This window comes from Mesoplodon mirus, assembly GCF_964341445.2.
Source record: "Mesoplodon mirus genome assembly, chromosome: 15".
NCBI classification, from domain to species: Eukaryota; Metazoa; Chordata; class Mammalia; order Artiodactyla; family Ziphiidae; genus Mesoplodon; species Mesoplodon mirus.
In genome coordinates, this window is record NC_138991.1 from 78842671 (window position 1) to 78867301 (window position 24631).

The 24631-nt window shown below is 34.7% G+C and overlaps 1 protein-coding gene across 5 annotated transcripts in view; it reads left to right on the top strand.

The window, feature by feature from the left end:
- Positions 1 to 24631, top strand: part of MACROD2 (mono-ADP ribosylhydrolase 2) — a 1980208-nt gene that overhangs the window by 65556 nt on the left and 1890021 nt on the right. For all 5 annotated transcript variants that reach the window (XM_082645906.1, XM_082645907.1, XM_082645909.1 and 2 more), the window contains exon 3: positions 11788 to 11895. In XM_082645906.1, the coding sequence (XP_082502032.1) occupies positions 11788 to 11895 (108 nt within the window). The remainder of the gene's footprint in view (positions 1 to 11787; positions 11896 to 24631) is intronic.

A 24631-nucleotide genomic window follows, 5' to 3' on the forward strand; every position in this document is an offset into this window, starting at 1 on the left:
TTGGCATAGCAAGAGAGGGCAAATACAAATGTGCAAGCAATTGTTAAGTTACTGCTTGGGTCACATTTGTTGATGCCCCATTGGTCAAAGCAAATCACATGGAAAAACTCAGTCATTGAGGAAGAGTATTATACAAGGACATAGACACAGGGAAGTATGATTCTTTGGAAGTCTTTTTGACTCAGTTTATGAAACACATTCTGAGTTACTGAATTTTTACTGCATCTTAGATCCCAATATAAGTTTTGATTGCAGTTTAATTGTTTGACAGGCAAACATTTACTTTAATTTGATGGGAATTTGTCTCATGTTCTTTTTTTTCATGCCATTTCAAGATTTTCTATTTTGAATAGATTTTTAATAGTTACCTTGGATTTATAGTCATTAATCTTTTGAAGCTCTCCTGCAGAAATCTAACACCCAAATGCCTGTGGGAGACAACCAGGTAAGTAACTGGGTGAGGCCAGCTTAGTTTAGGTATAAACAAATATACTGTAAATTGTAAATTGGAAAGCAAAGGATGCCTGTCAAAGGGTGTAGCTTCTACTCCCACATCATGTGAGGATGTGGGATCAGTATTTCCAGATCTCCTGATTTTTCAACAGAACTAGGAAATCTAAGTTTTAATGTGAAATCTCCTGACTCTGAATGCTAAAATTTAATTGAATGCTAAAATTGAAATGCAGTTTAAAAAGCAAAAACAATGATAGCATTTAAGCCAGAGAAAATCTTATCTTTGGGCTAAATTCAAGAAAAAGCTGTCAATTTGTGACTTCTTTAATGGATCCTAAACAGCCACCATCCAAGGTCTTCCACCATCTGGTTTAAACCTGAATAGTTCTGATCTCATCTGCCACTACCCCCAGTTTGTGGTGCTTTCCATATTCTCATCATGGATGAATCTTTACTTTTCCTCAAGGCAAACTCTATTTTCTGCCTCTTCGACTTAGGAATGCCCTTCCTCTTTTCACTCTCATCCCATCCTACTGTCCTCTGGTATTCTTCCTGATCCTTTAAAACTCAGCTTGGATATCTCCACTCAAATAAAACTTCGTTGAATGTTCTGTCTGAACCTCGAAGTACTTTAAGTCTTTCTCATGGCATTTACAGTACTCTTCCCTGTATTGAAGTTATTTGTGTATGCTTATTATTCTGCTAGAGGGTGGAGTTCATAGCTTGGCTGGACTTTATATTTCCTGCATTAGTTAGCATGACTATCATGCCTGGATTCCTGCCTCCCTGCTCAAGTGAGGTCTCACTCAAATATGAGCGCTTTATCTAATGGTTTCCTTGACTTTCCCTGAGAGGGTTAATTTGGAGTCCCAGGACTGAAAAGAAAGGGAATTTGTTGCTGAGAATTTCATCCATGGAAGCTCTGTGGAAGTTGGAAATAGGAAGCGAGGTGGGGGATTAAATGTTGGCCCAATTAAAGAAGTGAGCTGTTAAGTTGGACGGGCAAAACAGGCAGGAGGAATCTGGAGTAGTGGCAATATGATTTTTAGCCTGACATGGTCAGATAGGGTATGGAGGTGTGCAGATCAGCAGGCTGGCTGGTTTCAAGATAGAATCTCAGAAACACAGCCTGCATCCCTGGAGTTCCTCTAGTTCTCACGCTGTATATTCTTAAAGCCTTGTAATGAACCCAAAGATATTTTTCTGATCATCTTGATTATAAATTTAATTTAAATGCTGACTTCTATAGAAATTTGCTTGAGCTTTCTATTTTGTTTTCTTTTGCGACATGGTCTCCTACTAACTTTTTTGTTTTATTTTTTGAGAGAGGGAATAGTAATTTGAACTTGTATATACAGAGCTGGATTAAAACCAAACTGATTTTAACTGGCATCCTCAGAATGAAAGAGGTCAACTGGCAATAGGGCCCTTGTTGTGGGATCACCAGCCAACTTATTGGCACCCTTGGTGGCTTTTTTGTTATGCCCATGGGTGCTAAAATATAGAGGATGTTAATATGAGGGAACATAAGAATTTGAAGTGTTCTAGGCACTTCATGTGAATATCTCCTAGTATCTTAGTCTTCTGACCAGTCAGAGAACCCAGTGATGGTCTGTTAGCTGTATATCAAATGGTCTTTAGGTAATTTAGCAGTTCCAGAGGAAAAGTGATGAGACCGTTTTGTTCAATATATTTTAAAAGTTTGAAATGTAAAATATAACTATGATTTTTATGAAAATTGTATTATACTATCAATATTATAGTCTTAAGGGTTATGCTTTTAAAACAAGGGGAATGTTGGTCAGTTTATCTTAATAAAGATTCAGTTAACAAAGTTTGTTTCTCCTAAGGTATTTTAATGTTATTAGTGAGTTAATGTATATTTGATTAAATTTGCTTTTGTTGTTAATATAGCATTGCATTATATTGCTACATAAAAATGGATCAATATCTCTAAAGTGGTTTATTTATGCCTAAAAAAGGGGTGAAATAGTAACATAAATGCCAGAACTCAGAATAAGGTCATAAATTTAAATACTAAACTGAATCCCAGTACAAATAGAGTAGGTGTTGGGACAAATGAATCAGCAAGTTTGATGATTTTGCATAAATAAATGAAAAAGAGAAAGTACAAATAAAATGCATGATTAATATGTGCAAATTTGATTTTATTATGTGGTTCTCTAATGCCTCGTGTGTTGTATGTTATCAAATTTGTAAATTGTAGCAAGAAATCATTGAGGTCCTTGTATTATTTACAAAGTATGGTAACCACTTCAATAAACATTATTATTTTTTTCTAGGGCAGAAGTAAAAAATGCTTTTTGGGGGGAGTGAAATTGATACATTTTGCAACTAAAGGGAGAGACAGGATCTAAATAACAGATACTTCATTCAGAGTTGGATGCATTATAATAAAATAGGTAAATGAGAGCCTGCCTAGCCTGTTGGTAAAGAGCATGGGCTACCTGGGCTCAAATCCCAGGTTTGTACTTACCAGCTGTGTGTACTTGGTCCATCGACCTCCTTTTTGTATGCCTCAGCTTCCTTATCTACATGGAGAGAATAGTGGTAATATGTACTACATAGATTTGTTACGAGGATTATAGGCGGTAATATTTGTAAGCATTAGAACAGCAGCTGGCACATAGTAAATGCTATACAAGTATTAGTTAAGTAAATAAACTAGAACTAAATGAAAATGTCTATTAGAGGGAAGTGTTTTTATAAAGATGAGATTATGACTCATACAAATATAAATTGAATATTTATCAACAATTTTATCTAACTCTGGTTCAAAGGAGAATTTAAAGAACCACACATATATACACAGTAAGGAACTCTGAAATGAATTTACAAATAAATGCAAATTGTCCATAGGAAAGTATCAGTTGCATTCAAGGGAACATAATTTATTTGCATTTCCACAGACAAGAATCATTTGCATTATTATCTGTTTTCTACAATTTACAGAATTATAAAATAGCTCAAAGACAAGGAAAGGTAGAGATCATTTGAATTTGAGATGTAGGGACAGATTTTTAACCTTAAGATTCCTAGTATACTCTCTGAAGCTGGGTTAGAGGTCCAGGCTTCTTTGTTTAAAAGGTGCTTACTGGGTTGGAAATCTTTCTTCCTGGCTCTTTATTTCAAGCAGATTCACTCCTGGGCTGGAAAGGCTTTTCCTGGCTCTTTGTAAGGCCTCTCTGTTCTCTCTCTCTTTATTTGATCTGCTTCTCCCATGGGGACTTCTCAGTTCCCTGAAACCCCTCCCTGCACTTGAGCCCCTGAGGACTATATATGCTCTGCCATCACTGTCTACTTCCTTTCTTGCTGGCATGACTTTACTAAGGATAATTTGGAACTTCATTGGCTTCTTTGGGAAACTTAAGATTTCCCGAGACTGGATCCTCTAAGACCTCTCCCTTCTGGTCCCTCTTCCTCCTCTTACACCTTTGATTTCCCCTTCAGTTCCACTTAAATCCTTTGATATGTCCCTCTTCAAAGCCCCTATCTTCTTCATCCCTCCTCTCCTGCTGCCAGACTTTGCCCTTCCTACTTAAGCTCCTCAGCTCATATAGCCACTTGAACTTTAGGCCCCCTGCTCTCAACTGGGGACTCTCAAGGAACTCAGGGGCCCCTGAAAGCTACTACTTGAGGCTCAAAAGGAAGAAAAGGTGATTGAAAACAGACTGGATGTTTTGTCCACCCAGAAAAGCTTTGGGGACAGCCAGGCAGCTGCTTGATGTCTCCTGTCAGTTTCTCACCTCAAATTTAGTCCACAGCCTCCATAAGATTACATATCAGGGCAAATGAAAAATCTTGAAAGTCTCCTCCACAAATACCAGTAAAAAGCATTAGCTCTAGTACTGAACAGGTAACCTTAACTTGCTCCTTCTGCCAGAAACAAAATTTGGATAAAAATATCAAGGGGAGCAAAGACCAGAGTATATTACTATATTTACCTGACTCATGGCTAAAATTTTAGTGTGAAATCTATAAGGTCTCCGTTTGCATCTGTCTGTATGTATATTTATGTACATATGCATTTATGTGTATATGATATTTTTCTACTTTCGGATGGTATTACCAAATTAATTCATAAAATCCCATGAAGGAGCTCTATGCAAATTAGCTTAGAGATAAATTAGCATTATATAAGTCAAATATTCCTAAAACTCCCAGAAATATAGAAACTAACCCCAAAACTTTTCAAGTTTACATGACTTGGGTAAACCTCTGGTAAATAAGACTAGTTTAATATTGTTGGTTTAAAAAAACAGGTATGTCTTCTGAGTTATCAGCAGTTAAGTATAATACAAGCATACATTTTTGTTGTACTTGGGTTTACTAGTCAAGTAAGCTTATGTTATATATACTAGATGTTTAAGATTCTAAATATTATAAATTCAACCCAAGACCAAATATACAAGTAAAGATGTAGTAAAAATGAATTGCTTGTTATCCATGACTTCTTGTATATCAAGCGTAGCAGTAAAAGAAAATCCACGTGTTTAACTGTTTTAGGTTTTTGCTTTTGCAAACTTGCCTAACATGCATGTCCTGTAAAAATAGTTAACAGAGAGATAACTTGAGATGATGGTGAGCTTTGTTTTATATCATATGTCTGCATAAAAATAGTTTCCAAAATCTTTTTAGTACCTTGTAACCCTAGACTTATGTTAAATTAAGTATAGATATTCATTATAAAAATCTAGATTATTTCTAAGTAAAATAAACTAATTACTGAACATAATTTTGTTTATATAATTTGGCTTCTTTATTTTAATGTGATGTAGAGAAGCTAAATGTATTTGAATCTGTTAATAAATGTCCTTTTGCCATATAAAAAAACGTGTCTCTAGAAATTGAAAGATGGTAGATGTATAAAATTTGCTAGCCTGCTACAGAATGCTGGCATGTGACAATTTGCAATTTTCTACTTCTTAGTCTTCTCTGTAAAATAAAAATTGGTTAAAAATTATAATTAATGTATATAAATGAAACTACTAAAAATAATAAATAATAAGAGAAACAACTCTGTATGCAAGGTTTGTGAGGAATGAAGGATTTTTGTTGTTGTCGTTAAGCAAAAAGAGAGTCATTTTATTCTAAATTGAGATCACTGCTTATTTCAGAACGAGAAAGAGAAAACATATAGGAGAAAACCTGAATGGATATAGAGTTATAGAAGGTTTGCAAAAGAGGAATTTTATCTGTGATCAAATTAGCTAAGATTGAATGAATTTATTTGGTTTTTGTTTTTGTTTTTAAATGAGCCCAATAATGTACTGATGCAAAACTAGAGTTGGGTTTTCTCTCTGTTAAAGTAACGAAGTTCTCTTGGATTATTAGTCTGATCTTAATAAGAGATCATAAAAGGATTTTCTTTATCTTTTAAGTAATCTACTTAGGAACAAAGATTCTATGTCTTATCTAAATAATTTCCTGTGCTTTATGTTGTTTTTACTATGTTCCCCAAATCAAATCCTAAATGAAATCTTGAACTCTAACTGAGATAGATCTGTCCCAGAGGGTTCCTGGAAAATCTCAAAGGATTTGTTTTTTCACCTTGTAAAGAAGGAAAGGTAAAAAAATAATTTGGTTTAAGGGGACTTCCCTGGAGGTCCAGTGGTTAAGACTTTGCCTTCCAATGCAGGGGGTGTGGGTTCGATCCCTGGTCAGGGAGCTAAAATCCCACATGCCTCACGGCCAACAAAACCAAAAGATAAAACAGAAGCAATATTGTAACAAATACAAAAATGGTCCACATCAAAAAAAATTCTTAAAAATTTTTGATTTATTTGATATATTACATTACATGGGAAACATTGTCCAAAAAGAAATGATGCTTAACCTTCCCATGGTTATATTTGTGTGGGTAAAAATTATTACTATATAATATATATTTCAGAAATTGTATGAAGTTCATAGAAATTTGCCAGTATCCTTTTTATCCATCTTATGTCCTGGTATAATTTTGTCAGTTATAATTCGAGTTATTTAAACATTGTATGTCATAGAAATAACCAGATTCCCTTATTAGTTATATCATTTTTATAATAAACTCTCTTCAGATCTTTAACAATGACCATTTTTAAGTCTTTTATCATTCACAGATAATTTTTATTTTACTCTAATTCTTCCCTGAAAGCTCTTGCAGTCAGCTGCAGGCAAGAATGCTTTGTCTTCAACAAAAAGTGACTATTTCAGAGATCCATGGAAAGGACTATGGCAAGTACTCTAGGGTATAGGCTTCTAAAGACATTATTGCTTAAATAACTTTGATACTGTACTGCTGGACCAAGTAAGGATTTCCAGAACTAACGGAGAAGCTGACTGGTTTAAACAAAACAAAACAAAACAAAAAAAACGCTAACCCAAGATCAAGCAGAACAAAAATCTATTACATGAAGAAGAAAAAAAAGAATATACTGTAAAAATTGTTTAGTAGAACAGAATAGAGAATTAAGAGACCTCAGTATATAAGATTACTTAATATAGTTGTTGTTTTAATGGAATAAAGAAAGTATGTGGATTTTTTGTTGTTGTTGTTGTTCCAACACATTAAATAACGCTGGGGGAAAAAAACAAATCAGTTACATGGGACTGAATGAACTAACGACGAAGAATGATTATGATTTTTGTGGTTATTGATAAGGAACAATACTGGTTCTTTAACGTTTTATTTAAGGAACCCCTTTTTATCTTTTCTCAAGCTCTCTGTAACTCATGACAATTTAGTTAATTATACTTTTGTAAACAGAAATGAAACATTTAGCTTTTCTCCCTACCTGATCTCTCCAGAATTCAGAAACTCTATTGAGTATTCTTATTTTCATGGCAATGACATTATTTGTATAGGTTCAATAAGAATCTGTCTTCCTTGTAACAGGACATAATTGGAAAAATTAGTTGTATAGACTTTGGTTGGAATGTCATATTTATGAATGATAATCTCAAAGATATAGAATCTCATGTTATCAGATAGTTTTAAGGAACTAAGATTTGCATTATAGAGCCAATGCTTATAAAGCCCTTTTGGAGAAACCAGTCTGGTACCTGGTTTATAGAGTTCCCAGCCTTACAGATGAGTAAGGAAGGTCACTTCCTGTCAAGCCCAGGAACCTTAGGATATTCTTGGAACCTTGAGAAGAGAGGAATTTACCCAAATGTGTAGGTATTACAGGCTAAATCTGGTGGTGAGTTGTTGGATTTGCTTCCTAGCCTTGAGAGGCTTTGAAAAGTCTAATTTGAGATTCTTTATGAAAAGTTCCAGCAAAGCAAACTCGAAAGACCTAAGTGGTCAGTGACCGTTCTTGCTGCATTTATGTAAATAATCAGACCAAATCTGATGAGACCAGACTTATTTTGTGAACAAGAATAAAAATGGGGTGGGGGGGTGACTGTAGAGAGACATTTTAGGTTTCAGTGGAAAACTGTAGTGCACCCTTTGGGTTATTAAATTCCAGTCTTGCTCATTGTCTTGCACATATTGTCAATTTTCTAGTTTCCTCCAGTATCTGGCTACAACTCTCCAAAATGTTTCCAATTTTTCTCCCCTCCTCCTTATTTGGCCTCATTGAGAACTAAAACTGCCCCTTTCTTGAAGCCCTGCAAGCTGAAGCTGGATGACCTGATATAAACTTCAAAGAAATCACCACAACAGATCATGTATGTACAACTTTCTTGCTTGCTATTGTGTGGGCCATTCAGAAAGTTTGCTGGAACACCTGATGCCATCACCAAGGACATTGAAACTGCGAATGATGCTTCAAGCCCAACATCTAGATATCTTCTCAACTGTCTGCCCTCTGGACTCAGAAACTAGTTTTATAGTGTGCTCCAACCATTGATCTTTGTTTTTCTTTTTCTTTTCATGGGAATTTCCCTCATTAAATGCCTGACTGCTTGCACCACCTAGCAGAAATCCTCTACTACCAAGTCTCAACCAATGGTTCAGCTGGTCCTTAAAGGACAAAAGGCAACCTAATGAGAAATGGACTTACGTTGTTCAAAGGAAGGAAGTCTCTCTTTCCTCAAATAAGAGCAGGGACTGCCAAAGACTCTCTCCTTAACTAAACTTTAGTCAGCTTCCACCAAACCCTTTTTTCAACTAGGTCCCATCCTTGCCAGACCTGCATTGTCCAATTTTAGCAAGAATCCTGCTAAATCAATTTAGAGAGAATTTCCCATCCTTGCTATCTGGTCACTCTCCATATCTAATAAAATTCTGCATTCCCCCCACCCTCATACCCTAGGTGATATCTGACTACCCTGGCTTGCCTTCAGCAAGAATTGTGTGTTTAACCAAAATCTTCCCTCACCCCCAAAGTTTCCTCTTAGTAATTTTCCTTCCACTGATCCCCACTCTGCTCCTTGGTTATAAATCCCCACTTGTCCTTGCTGTATTGGTAACTGAGCCCAGTTCTGTACTGAGATCTCTTTTCCCTTATTGTGGTAGTTCCGGAAAAAACCTTTTTTTTTTTTACAATATCAATAGGATACAATCTGGAAAAACGATTACTATCACATGTGCACACTGACAGATATTTTAACTTTCAGCTGGATAAAGCCACTGATGTACAAAATGTGAATCAGTGCTTTGTGTGCATATAGAATGTCTGTGAGGGAGCAATGCTTGACAGTTTTCTGTCCTATTTATTACTGAAAACCCAGGATATGGGAAAAGGCACTTTGGGATCAGTGCTGATGGAACACAGTTGTGTGAAAAGGAAGGTGGTACATTGCTATTCAAGTAAAAGATGTGGCCTGTAGTGATAATTTACATTGTTATATTTACAGAGAACACTTGGTGGTCAAAAATATGCCATTTGGTTTTGGTTTATTGGAGGAAATACTGATAATTTTTAATACTATCAAATTGTAGTTTTTGAGTACATTTATGCCTTTTTGATACACCATGTGAGGAATTGGACAGCAGGTATAAATCTGGCTCTGAGGAAAAAAGATGCTCATGTGAATTTTTAAAATGAAAGAGAGATAAAGATACTTCTTCATGATGCTAATAATTCTAATAAGACCATTTTGAGTAACTTACTTGAATGACATGTCATAACAGTATATTTATTTAATATGTTGAATTGTTTGAACCTTTAGGCTCAAAATGTCCCATTTTTAAAGTTTGCAGTTGAGAGATTAGGATTTGTTTTAAGAAAACTGAACTGTGATATAAATGGTTTAAACTTTGATGCTTTCTAATACAATACTTTAACAATTTCTTTACTTCTGGAAAAAAGTACATGATTTGTTGCCACATATGTTTAAAAGTGTTACATGACTATAAATGCAATATTACATACCTAATGCTTCATAAGAAAATGAAGAAATACTTTTTAGAACTATATGCAACTATAGGATAGATCAGGAATTGATTTACTCTGTCTCCCAAGTTGAAACAGTCAATCTTTTTGCTTTCATTTGTGATATGTTTATCAATTTAATGTCTGATGGAGTTTTAAAACTCATCATCAGTGAGAAATCTTTATAATTTCTAGGTTTACAGTAGTCCAAATATCCAGAATTTTCTGACAAAGCCACCAAATATTTATTATCATCCAACAGTCTTTAATTGGGAATCAGGTCTTTCTAATTTGGTAAAAGTAGTAAGAATAGAAATTGATTGGTCATGGAACTCAAGGTCTTCTTGCTCAAAGTCTTTGTCATTGGACCAGGCATTGACAGATTATTAAGAGCACAAACAAAATCTGATCTCCCTCCCTCACTGATAGGGAATAATAATAATAATAAATGTTGAAAATATTTAAAAACTATTGTGGTATTTCAGTATGGATGCTGAAATAATATTTGTCACCTCTGTAAAACCTTTGTAAAAAAGGGGCATGTTTGTTGAGAGCTTACTATGGGCCAAACATTATTCGAAGTATAATGAACTCATGTTAACTGTAAAGGAGCCAGTAATTTATGGACTGAGGCATGGCGAAAATATATAACTTATCCAAGGTCACCCAGTTGTTAATTGGCAGAACCAAGAATTGAATAGTTAGTCTGGTAGTAAAGCCTGAACTCTTAGTCTTTACCTGACTCAGGGAAACAGCACTTTAGGAGTCCCTGAGGTGGTCAAGTCAGCTGTAAGTGTTTTCTATTTTGAGGTCTTCTAAAGTCTTTCTCTACTCTTTTAATGTACAATTCTCCCACGTTATTCTCCTACTTATTATTATTACTACTACTGCTACTACCACCAATGAATAATTGATTAGAATCCTTTAAGGAGAAAAGTGATTGCAAAGAAGGGGATGCTTTGGAGGCAGAGAGAGGAAAGATCACTTTTATGGGCACAGATCATTTCCTTTGTCTTGGCCATTTTTTTCTTTGGTTATCGGGGCCCGAAGACAATTTAAGTGTCTTGTAACCTGTCACTTCAAATCTACATACCTCATTATTGCAGGCTCATTTGACAGTGTCTTTGTGAATCAATAACATTACCTTCCCCCTTGAAATATTTGCATAGATTGTGAGTTTAAAATGTTTAAATTTATAAATCATCTTTCCTAAAGTTATATTAAAAAGCTTTTTATGTATAGCAATTTAATGTATTTTAAAACATTGATTTTATATAGCTTCGTTGAATATATTTTAACATTACTATCTGTTAAAAAATACATAAAAATTCAGATTTTAGTACTCCTCAAAAACATTAAAAAATATGTCAGGTTTTAGAAGATAATGTTTTGGCTTGTTATACCAGCTTTCTGGCTGTTGTGTGCAGGACAGAGCTTTTTCTCTTTTCAATCTAGCAGCGCCCTCTAGAGTGAAAGGTTTATAGAATTTGATAAAGGAGCAGTTTCACACTTTCAAATTGTTCTTGATCCATACCATTATGAGGGGCAGCTTATTACTTAGAAGTAGCAAAGAGCTGAACCTAAATTTTTTTTTCTCAGTAAATATTCTTTTCAAGGATGCATTTTAGGTAATTAGAACAAAATAGAAATAAGCTCGTTCATTGTAAAAATTTATTTTGTCTTGGTAGTTACACATCTTTTTCTCATCTTCTTGTGAAACCAGTGGTACATAATTATATCTTAAAATTGATATTTTTATAATATTAATAGTAAACATTGAACTTTTTGTTGACCCATATAACATGCCTAAATTTATTGAATGCCTATTATGTATGTGGTACTGCATTTGTATTGGGGAATACACAATAAATAGAGAATAAGTCACACCCCTGGTACTTATACATTTATTTCCACTTGTCTAATGTGAGCCATATTGGCTCTTGTATTAAAATTGTCTTTATTAAATTAAATAAGAATACTACTATTAATATATATTCCTTCTTTATTACAGAAGAAAATACTCAGGAAACATCACAGGTGAAGAAAAGTTTGAGTGAAGAAGTTTCTCTCTATAGAGGTGACATCACATTGCTAGAGGTAGATGCTATAGTCAATGCTGGTGAGTAGTTGATTTTTTGTGATGTATTTGTTATACTGTTACCCTAAAGTAACAGTCTTGGTGGGTGTCAGGCCAAAAGACACAACCAAGCCAAAGATTGGGAGAAGGAAGGACTTATTACTTGCAACAAGTAAGGAGAACACCAGGGATCTTTTCCAAAGCAGTGTCTCGCAGAACAGCGAAATTGGGGAAGTTTTAAGCTAAGGATACTTGCATACTCATGAAGGGACTTGAGTGGTGTATGCATATTCATGAAGGGGCTTGAGCAGAGGAGAATTCAGCATAGAATTGGGGCAAAGGTCAACAGAGTCAAAGCTTTAGATGATTGAAGTCAGAAAAGGTCGTCATCATCATTCCATCCTCCACCTTGATGGGGGCCTTAGTTCCTGCAGAACTCATACAGATTATTACATATATCCTTTGAGGAGGAACTAGGACTCTGTTTTATCACTGAACTGTTGTTTCTTGACTGCTTTTCCTTTGTTCTTGCATTCTTTCACTTCCCTTAAAATCATTAATTACTGAGACCTGTTCAAAGGCAACCATTGTGGCCAGGCTTAGATCACAAAATGACCTAGGCCAAAAATGGCCTCTCTTACGTCAAGAAAGCCATGCCTGGTTCTCTTTCTCTGGGGACCCCCTGCCCTATCTGCTTATAATATGAGTATTTTATTATTTAAAAATATTTTTTCATAAATAGGAATAGAGGTATTTTAGAAAAAAATATCCCTTCAGGAATAGAAATATCATGTACTTACCTTCTTCATTAAAAACATTGAAGGTTTATTTTATGTATGTGATACAGTTAACGTGCTAACTCTACATGGTATCCATGCTAAGTTGAAACTAGGGTACTGGACCACTGGAAAAGTGACATTGTTGGCAGAAAGTTCTTCAGAAAGAACTTTAGCAGCTGTATTATTGTTGGTTTAATGCTTGAGTTAATAGTTGGCCAACATAAAAACAAGTTCATCAAACTTTTTCTTCTTTTGACTTTCTAAAGAGATGTTGATCTACAGAAGACAAAAGTAAAATATAGAGAAATTATTTCTGCAATTTCCAAACCTCGGTTGGTTTCAACTTTTCATGCTTGTTTTTAATGCTTTATTTTAATTATTTTAGTAATTAATGATCTTAAGTAATTTTTGTTTTCAAACATTGGGAAAATAACAGAGTTAATTTATATTTAATTTTGATTTTAGTTTCTTTTATGGTGGTCTGTATCTTCTATATATTTTATTATGTGGGTGTATATCAAGAAATACATAATAGTTGTGATTCTGTAAAAATAAATATCAATAATAAGAGGATATTTAATTATTTTAGTTTGTGTTTTGTAAAGTTAGGCTCTTTGCAAGTTGAAAGTGTCAAAAACAAATCTAGACTTAGGTAAAAAGAAGAGGCTTTATTCAAAAAGATTATTATAATAAGGGGTCGAGGGTTATCTCAATAGGAAGAGGAGGAATATTGCAGTAGGAAGAACCACTTTGACCATGAGATCTATAAGTACCTCAGAGTTCAAGCAGAAAAGGGCTTTTCTTTTTCAGGGAGAAGTGCACAGGCTGGAAAGAATTGGATGTGGTGCAATGGGATGAGAGGGTGGCATGACTGGACAGTTGATCAGGGAATGTTTTTCCTTGAGGCCAGCTTATTATTGGGAGGGTGTCTTTAAAGAGTGGTTGCTCACCTTCCGTTGCTCAAGGGTGGCCCAAAGTTCGGGGGCTTGGAGGAAGGAGAGAAGCCTGAGTAAATTTAGGTCAAGTCCAGTTAACAGGCATTGATCGACCAGAATGGTCAATGGGGACAAATAGTTCAACTAATCATTAATGAGATAAACAATGGGAATTTGGAGTGTCTGTGTCTTGGCCTTGTCATAGGTTACAAGGGGTCATCGTGAGTTTTATCTAAGTTACATGGGGAAGAGTGGTTCTTTGCAGTAAGCTGTTTCCAGGAACACAAAAGGGGTGGGGGGTAATTTTTTGACAGTCTTTGCTATCCAGGAGTACAGAATTCAGATGAAGTTCAGCGTTGTCTCAGGTTTCCCTCTGGTGATTGAGTAAATTCACAAAAGATCGTAGGCCTTGGTAGGTGAACGGACAGGTCTCACGGAGAAGTGGAGCACTGTTCAGGATATAGCACAGTGTTGGCCAGCAGGAAGTGTGGAAGCCTGCTCAGCCTGTTCCTCTCTCGGAAGTGACTGTCAGTTGCTGTGTGCTGTATCTGCTTTTCCATAATTAGAGCTCAGTTTTTCTCTTTATCTTCTTCTAATGCCGTTGTATTTCCTTCCTCCTCTGGGACCTCTGTAAAATGTAAACTCTTCATGAGAGAGCATGTGTCTGGGTCATTTAATCTCCACCCAATGTGAATCACTCCTTTTGGATACAATTCCATCCTCAGATCACCTCGTTCCTACAAGTCTCCCTTATATCTGGTCTCTATGGATGGGCTGTTCATTTGTGGCTCTGGGTAACAAGATGCTTTCTGTGATACGAGGGGCCTCTGGAGAAGACAGGCCCTTGGAAAGAGTCTCATCAACTCCTTTCCAGTACAGAGGTTTCATCGGATACTCTCGTAGTTAGTAAGTCATCAATGATTTATTTATTTATTTATTTTTGGCTGTACCACATGGCATGCAGGATCCTAGTTCGGCAACTAGGGACCAAACCTGCACCCCCTGCAGTGGAAGTGCAGAGTCTTAACCACTGGACCACCGGGGAAGTCCCTATCAATGATTTATTTAGGAAGTTCCTGAAGTCTATAAACATGTGACCTTTAATTTAAAACAATTAAAATTAATTAAAAACTATATATACATCACCAGCCTTCCTCTATATTCTTGTAATTTCCAGCCATTGATCCCAGTTCTGCCCTACGGAGTATAATCGATGACATTTATTTCCTTCTTAAATACCTTAAGACCATTCTCATGAGTTTTCTCTTTCTTGTTATTAACATAACATTGAATTTGCCATGTTAGTATACTTCATGATATCAGTAATTACGGTTTTTCCTGAGTTTTGTTAGCTGTATACCTGTTTATCTCTTCACTGAGGCTACAGACTGGTGTCTTTTTCACTTTTTGTGTCATCTCCCTAAGCAATGTCTTGTCCTTATGTTCTTAATAAACACCTGATACTGTGTATTTATTAAATTGAACTATATGCAATTGGATTTGTAGCACCCCATAGCACATTCAGCACTGGGGACTTGACACAGTGAACACAATTTTGGCTCTGATTTTTTAAAAAAATGATTTATTTGATATTTTTCTGATCAATAAATAAAAATAATTTTGAGGGTAACTTTTAGTGAAATAAAATAAAATGGTGCTAAACAGGAAAACAACACTAACAGGAAAACATCCCATCACTATTTTGATTCTTTGTCCTTGCCTGTATGTGTAATTTTTCGTAGCTGTCACTGAGTGTAAAAGGGTTTGATGAATTTATATGAAGGCAGGCAGCAACTTCCAAAAACCTTTTGGCACCTTTAGCTTACTTCTCTGGCTGAGATAATTATAATTTGGCCATGTTCTACATCTCACAAGGACAACCTCATCAGGAAGTACTCAGGTAGATGGAAAAGAGATTCCAAATATACAGTGTAATGACTATTTTACAGCTTTCTGCTGTGCCACTTGTTTGCCTGGTGTGTTGGGAGAGGAACAGCTGTTAACCTTTCAGGTGAACAAGGCAACATGGCAGGAAACTCCAGAGCTGCCTCTGGTGAGAGGGGAATGATAGGCAATGTGCCCAGTTAAGGTGCCAAAGCAGCCCAGTCATCACTTTCTATCACTTGTAAAGCTCTCTTTCCATGTCCATATTGGACATTGGAACACCTGGTCTTAGTTGCTATCAATGAAATGATTTGATATTTAAAATTTTTTCCCAATAAAGTACTTTTTGAACTTTCTAGAGTTCTTTAAATGTGACCCAGGATGAGCCTCCTATATATATTATATTCTTCTCTGTAGGAAATAATGCATATTTTGTATATTTTAATAAAATAGATTTTGTTGGCAGTAGGGTACATAGGGAAGTAACACAAATTTTAGATTCAGGCAGACCAGGTTCCAATTCAGACTCGTACCCAGGGCCATTTTTTTGTTTAAACTTTTTATATTGAAATAATTATAGGCAATTGCAAAAATAGTACAAAGAGTCTCGTGTAAGTCCTATAGCTGTAGTACAATATCAAAACCAGGTAATTGGCATTGGTACATTGCTATTAACTAGCCTATTGACCTTATTCAAGTTTCAACATTTTTTAACTGGCGTTCGTGTGTTGTGTGTGTGTGTGTGTGTGTGTGTGTGTGTGTAGTTCTATGCAAGTTTATGCCGTGTATAGATGCTTGTAACCACCACCAACACCACGAACTGTTCTATTATCATGAGAGAACTCCCTCGTGCTATCCTTTGTAGTGACACCCACCTCCCTGCCCACCCCCCGCCCCGTTCTCCATCTCTATAGTTTTGTCATTTTAAGAATGTAATATAAATGGAATCATAGAGCATGTAACCTTTTGAGACTGATTTTTTTTTTTTTTACTGAATATAAAGCCCTTGAGGTCCATTCAGGTTGTTGCATGTATCAGTGGGTCATTCCTTCTTATTGCTGAGTAATAAGTCTGTTACATTGATATACCAAAGTTTGTTCAGCCATTCACCCACTGAAGGGCATTTGGGTTCTCCTCAGTAGTTTTCTGTAACCAGTAGAGCTGCTGTAATGATTCAAGTACAGTTTTTTTGTACGTAGCAGCATATAAGACGATCTGTTGACTGTAACTAGGCCCTTGTATAATTTTGTACTAAGACTATTGGTCAGAGTTTTGGTCTTTGCTAGAGCTTGGGGAAGAATACATCCATTTAATTTATGGTTCAGTATTATATCATTAGAGACAATTTTAGTTGTACCACAATCACAGAAAAATATTTTGTAGGAGATGTGATTTTTATTCATTTGTGGATTGTGGGCTATATAATGGAAAAGTGGTTAACTTTCCAATTCTAATGGGTTGGCTTTGGCCAAAGATGAATTCAGTTTGCCATAAAAAGGATTTTTAAAGTAGAAAGTGAGGAAAAGGTTTGTTTATTTTAGTTCTTCCGTTCCCCACCCCAACATGACAAGGAGAGACACATTTACATTGTAGTTAATCATAGAGGGCTTGATGTCATATCAGTCATTATTTTAAATATGCCTCTTTAACTTCCTGGCCAAATGACCTTCAGTAAATTATTTAACCTTTCTGAGCCTTAGTTTATTCATTGGTACAATGGAGATAGTAATAGGGCCTACTTCATAGGGCTGTTGTGAAAATCAAAAGAGGTAATATATAGAAAGCACTTCACTCAGTGCCTAGCATATAGACACACTCTGTAAACAGTAGCAGAATTATACTGCTTAGTTCTAATATCAGAAAAATGATTTTTTTTCTATCAGTGTCACAAGGTAAATTATGCATGTTCTTCAAGTTTTATGCACAGATAGACATTTAACCAACTAAAAGGGTTTATCCTATATTCTACAGCTTTAGCTGTTATACTTACTTGAATTGTGTCCAGGAAAAGTTGTCCAATTCTGAGGCTTTATAATAAAAGCTGAGTTTCTATAACATTGTTGGTAATTCATATGAACTAATGGCAAGGGGGAATAATTGTTTTCGTTTACTTTAGTGGTGTTTTTACTGCATTAGTTGTGAATGTCATAATCGTGACAAAAATTAAGATAGTGACATGTGATTGGATAGATAACCATTTAATAGCTGGGTATAATTTAATTAATATAGAATATCTGAATATTTACATAAGCAAATCAGGTAGTGGGACTGCATGTGATGGAAGAAATGTTACTTTATAGAAGTTTTTAAAAATAATCCCCTCTACTTGCTTAAAATAAATGTTATTTTAATGTACTTTTTTCAGTAAAGCTGAAATAAGGCTTATTTGAAATTAGAGTTCAAATCATTGGGAAAATATTGGGTGGGGCAAAGAGTGCCTTCAGTTTTTTAAGTAAAAATAAAACCCCCTTTTTTATTTTCACCAAGAACTTTATTGAACAACGTATTCACCCTTTTGTTCCATTACCTTCTGCGATTTTTCAGGCAACTTCGTGATTCCATCTTCCCAAAACTTTTTATGTTTTTGAGAAAAGAACTATTCCAGGTACCTTTTACAGTCTTCCAGGGAATTGAAGTTTTTTCCATTAAGAGAATTTTGTAAAGACCAAAATAAATGGAAATCTGAAGGTGCAATGTCTGGTGAATATGGCGGATGAATCCGAACTTCCCAGCTAAACTCTAATGGTTTTTGCCTGGTCATCAAAGTAACATGCGGTCTTGTGTTATCCGGAAGGAAGATTATGGGTTTTCTGTTGACTAATTCTGGACACTTTTCATTGAGTGCCGCTTTCAGTTGGTCTAATTGGGAATAGTACCTGTTGGAATTAATCGTTTGGTTTTCTGGAAGGAGCTCACAACAGAGGACTCCCTTCCAATCCCACCTTATACACAACATCACCTTCTTTGGATGAAGATCGGCCTTTGTTGCGGTTTGTGGTGGTTCATTTCGCTTGCCCTACGATCTCTTCCATTCCACATTGTTGTACTGTATCCACTTTTCATCACCTGTCACAATTTGTTTTAAAAATTGAACATTTTCATTACGTTTCAATAGAGAATCACATGTGGAACTATGGTCAAGAAGGTTTTTTTGGCTTAACTTATGTGGAACCCAAACATCAAAGCAATGAACATAACCAAGCTGGTGCAAATGATTTTCACTGCTTGCTTTGGATATTTTTAATATGTTGGCTACCTCCCACATGGTATAACGTTGATTGTTCTCAATTATTGTTTCTATTTGATTGCTGTCAACTTCAACTGGTCTACCCGACTGTGGAGTATTGTCCAGCGAGAAATCTCCAGCACAAAACTTTGCAAACCACTTTTGACACGTTTGATCAGTCACAGCACCTTCTCCATACACTGCACAAATCTTTTTGTGCGTTTCAGTTGCGTTTTTACCTTTCTTGAAATAATGTAGCATAATATGCCGAAAATGTTGCTTTTTTCCATCCATCTTCAATATTAAAATGGCTACACAAAAACTGACCAATTTTGATAAGTCTTTTTTAAATGCACGCTGATATGACAGCTGTCAAATACAATCTAACAAAATTGTTTCGAATGAAGTTAAAGACAACTAAGTGCTACTAGAGCTATCTTATGGAAAAAACCGAACACACCTTTTGGCCCGCCCAATAGATTCATTTACTCAGAAATATTTTGGACAGAATTGACAGCAACTGCTTGATACAATATGAAATTTCATCTCTACTAACAAAGCCCTAAAATTTTATTCTTCATTAAATTTCTGTATTATATGTTTCTTCTTTTAACACTTTGTTGAGCAAGACACAAAATACATGATAGACACAAACACACACACGTAAGTGTAGAGTTCAGTAAATTTTCGCAAATTGGTACGCCTGTGTTACTCCATCTAGATCAAAAAGCAGAACATTATCAGTACCCTGGAAGAGCTCTTGGCATCACCTAGTATCTTGTAGTGAATACATGACAGTGAGTTCACTGTCCTCACTTTTAGTAGCATATGTTAGTTTTGCTTCTATTTATATTTTATATAAATGGAACCATATAGTATATACGCCTCAATGTTTGGTTCTTTTAGTTCATCATTATGCTTGTAAGATCAATCTCTGTTGTTATGTATAGATGTCAATCATTCATTTTCATTATTATTATGTAATATTTCATTTTGTGAATATGCCACAGTTTATCCAATCTACTGTTGACGGGCATTTAGTTAATTTCAGTTTGGGGTCTTTTACTCCTTCAGTGAACATCCTAACACATTTGTATATGTGCATGTGTATTTTTGTGAATAGATATCTATTATTTCTGTTGGGTTTATTTCTGAGAGTAGGATGGTTTCATCATAGGATCTGTGTATGTTCATACTTTACTGCTATCTACTAAGCATACTCTATATCTATGCCAATACTTGATATTTTCTATATTGTTTTTAAAAATAGTACATAAGTAAAGTAATAATTTTTTAATGAATGTATAAAATATACTGACAAAATCAACTTTTTGGCAAATCAAATTTTATAGCATTTTGTAGCTAATAATCCATCTTAAGGCTTATGTAAGTGAAGAAATAAAGTAAAAAATGTATATGTTATTTTCCTATAGCTGAGGATGGGATTTGTTTTGTAGTTCCTTATTAGGTTCATAAAAACATACATGTAATAAATTTTCCTCTGATAGGTAGCAGCACTTAGGAACAAAGTATCATACTGTGAAAGGACTACTACCACTACTACTAATTTTTTGGGGGGGAAACCAAAACCAGAGAAAACAGTCTTAGAAATGATACTCTCAAACCTACTTTTGGGAATAAAAAGCAATTTCAAAAAAAAAATCATAAGGTCTATTTCCACCTGTGAGATATCTCACGAAGTCTGTCATTTTACTGAATACAGATATAAAAAAATTCCTGCAATGTAGTCTTAAAGCCACATTCAAAATAGGGCTATATAAATAGTTTGCTTTTACATTATAGATACACCTTATCAGTAAGACTCATTTGATGTCGCATAGTACTGGTAATTTACAAATGTGTAACATTTATTTTTTTTCTGAATATAACACTAATGCATGGGTTAGAAAATTGGAAAATGCAGAAAAGTAGAAAGAAATAAAATATGTCAACTTTTAATCCAGAGATAACCACTATACAGCTATAGGTTGTATACTTTACAACAATACTATATGTGCTGTATTGTAAGCTGCTTTTTTCTCCACTTATATATATCCCACTTCCCACTTCCTTAAATGTTAAGAATGTGATTTTAAATGATTCTTATTCCATTTTTTTCATTTTTATAAATCTATAATGAATGTCCTCATACCAAAATTTTTATAAACATCTCCAATTATTTCTTCAAAATGTTTTAGTTAGAAGGAGTTATTAGGTAAAAGGCTACACTATTTTTAAAAAATGATTTGATATCCATTGCTTCTTGGAAAGAATGTTATAATATGCTTTTTCAAGGGTGATGTATAAGTGCAAATTCTTGTAAATACCAGTTTACCTCATTACAAAATCAATCCTACCAATTTAATAGTGACTAATATTATCCAATTTGTTTTATTATGAGTGATATTGAATGCTTTTTTCTTATATTTATTGGGCGTTTGCATTTTTTAAAGTTTTATGCTCATATTCCTAAGTAGGTTTTCTATTGGACATTTGTCTCTTTTTAATTGGGGGAAAGCTTATTATATGTTAACAAGAGTAATATATACTCTTTGCTTCTACCTTTTAAATTGTTTCTTTAATTTATATTAAGCTGCACATAGAATTTACGCTCATGAAAAGGTAGTGGTGTATATTTTTAAATTATTGTGGCTTTCACGTATGTATTCTGGTTTGGGATCCTGTGACTCCTCCCTCAACCTCTGCCATTTGTCCGCCTTTTTATTTATTTCTTGGTGAATCTTGTCCTTTTATTCTACCAGATAAATTTTAGAATTGTTTTGTCAAGTTCAAAATCAAAACAAAAAAGAAAAACAACCCCAATCACAACAAAAATCCCAGAAATATCAATGGAATTTTGATTAGAAATGTAGGTTATTCGGAGAGTTTTGACATTTTTAACATAATGTATCTTCCTGTCTAGGAATGGTGCTGGTTGTTAGATTGATTTAAATCTCTTTTCCCTAATATCCCTCAGTAAAGTTTTATAGTTTTCATCTTATGGGTCCCACACAGTTGTTTTATCCTAGCAAGTTTGTAATTTTGTTGCTATCATGAATGGTATCTATTTTTTCTCTTATTTATTTTACCAGATTATTTTCAGTAATACAGAAAAGCTATTAATTTAATAATTGCCCACCTTACTGCAGTAGTTTTTGTAGCTTTTTAGTTGATTCTCTTGGGTTTTCTAGGCATATATATTGTTATACACACTATTTCTCTGCCCTTTTTCTTGCATTGGCTACTGCATGATAACACTGTTGAATTACTTGCCGTAAGGCATTCTTGCTTATTCTTGATTTTCATGGGAATGCCTTTAGTCAGATGTTTCATAATTCATTCATTCAACAAATATATATGAAGTATCTGCTATATGACAAGCCCTGTGCTAAGTGTGAGAGAGAAAATGGCGAGAAAAACAGAGATCATCTAAGCTCTTAAGTTTACAAACTAGTGGGAGATTGTAGTTAAACAGTTATGTGAATAAATATAAATTTACAGTTGACAGGTTGAGGCTTTTGTTGTAAATAGCTTGTAAAATTTTGCTAATTGTAAGGAAGCCTGAGATTCTAAATACAAAGCATTTAGGTCCTTATTAGAGAGTTCACCCTGTCAGAAAAGTTGAACTACAATTAAAGTATTAACCATAATGAAACAGTTATTTTAAGTTTTATGCAAGTAGACTAAAACTTATTTTCCATTTCTTTCCATTGTTTCTTTGAGGTTTTGTAATTTTTTTCTTCTTATTGACTGAGGTTTATGTTCATATTGCTTTTTCTTAAGTTTATGCTTCTTCATATTGCTTTTTCTCTTTAAAATGGTTCCTCCATCTTTTAATTGGTTCTGAATAACTCAGTGGGCCTAAGAGTCTGCTGAGTAAGGCAGTATTAAAACCAAGTGTTCACTATAAATTTACTGAAATTTCAGAGCTCTTAATTTGGGATAAACGACTATTAGGTAGTTAGTAGCTAGCTACAAATTACTTTTGGGGTGATACTGTTGAAGTTTCTGCAGCATTAGTTCTTAGCATGGAGATAGTAATGTTCAGAAACCATTTCTTGCCACCGTCTCTTCAGATCCAGCCCAGCACCCATTCCAGCTAAGCCAAGCAAAGGAGAAAGAATTTCTACCCATCATTCTCCCCCTTTACTTTCCTTCCTATGCTATGCCAGGACCTGCTGATCAGAAGTGCTGATCAAAATCACCACTGTGGATAGCTGTCATTTGATCAACCTGTGAAATATAGTTGAGCAGACAGGTATTGGTGTAGGATGGGTGAGAACAATTTTTTTGAGGTGAATTCTTAACACTGGTTACAGGTTTAAGTGTGAGCTTCCAGCTGTAAGAATATCGGTGTCTTCGCTTTATCTAGTGTGAAGATAGACAGAAAACAGGGTCTCTGTGAGGATGGAGTGAAAGGTTAAATGTAAAAGAGCCTTTATGATGTGTTAAATTATCATTTCAGTTGTTATTTAGCTTTGCATCCCTACATATTTTTCAAAATATTTCTGTTCTTCGACCCATCACTTCTTTGTTTTTCTGATTTACAATTTTACTTTCTGGGGGAATTTGTGACATCAAACTAAACATTAAATACTCCAAGGAATTAGAAGATAATCCTCAAAAGAAAATAACTGCCAAGAGGGATGGATAGCTTTCAGGAAATTCCCCTTTGAGTTTTCAACTTCTATTTGAAGTTGAAAACTTCAAACTTCAAAACTTCAAACTCCAAGGAATATCCCTTGGAGTTAAATACTAACATAGTCCTCAAGGGACTCTGAGAGACTAAAATTTAAAAAAAATGCTGGGGGAAAGTGATCGGAACTGCTTGGGCGTTTGTTCCGTTTTCAGAGATTTTTTTTTCTCTCTTTGAGAATCCTTCAGTGCACTTAGGGAAATTTTTGTTTTGTTTGTCACACATACTAGTCAATTGGATTTAAAAAAATATTTTAAAAGATCTTTTTGGGTGGCTGATTACAAAAGGAATACACATTAATATTTAAAATAGGGAAAATATAAAATACAGAAAAGAATAAAATAGTCTCCATAACGTTTCCAAACACATACATCATTGTTTAAGTTCAGCGTTTATGCTTCAGGTTATTTTCTTTTTATTTTATAGATGTATTTTGAATTTTAGAAAATACTGCTTAATTTTTAAGGATCATTTTTACATGTCATTTTAAATAGCAGCATGATATTCAGTCATACACATGAATGTTTATCTAACTATTCCCTTATTGTTGGAAACTTAGATTGTTTCATGTTTTTTACTGTTACAAACAGGCTGAGACAAACATCCTATCAGATAAATCTTTGTAAAAAACTCTGATTATTCCCTTGGAATATAGTCCTTGAAGTGAAATTATGGGAGTATGAAAGTTTTTAAACTTTTGATGTATGTAACCAAATAGCTCTATGGAAAGGTTAAATGAATTTATTTCTCTCAAGTTAAAAGAGTATGTATTTCCCCAAACTTCATCAATATTAACTTTGATGATTTTTTTTTAACCTATGCCTTTGAATTGTACTTCATTGTTTTAATTTCCAATTCTATGAAGACAGGAAACATAACTTTAGGTATTATCTTCTGGAATTGAATGCAGGATTTTACCTATAAAATTTTTTTGGCACCAAGGTACAAGTAACTTGGTTGTGGTAGCCTGGAGGCATTGGGTGGGGTTGGGTTGGTTGGAGGCCTGAGGAGAACAGTACTGAATGTTTCTCAACAGAGAAACCGAGTAGCTCGGGTTCATTGCTGCTGTTCTCTCCCTGAAATTCAAGATGGTGGGGAAAGAGATGGACATTGCAGTACCTTGAAATGAGAGAGGAACTGGGTTTTTTTGTCTTGTTTTGTTTTCACTTTCAGAGTGGTACCTAGGATCCAGCACAGCACTTAGCCCTGGGGATATCTTATGGCCATGGCTTTGGTTCTTAGAGGTTGTTGAAAAGCA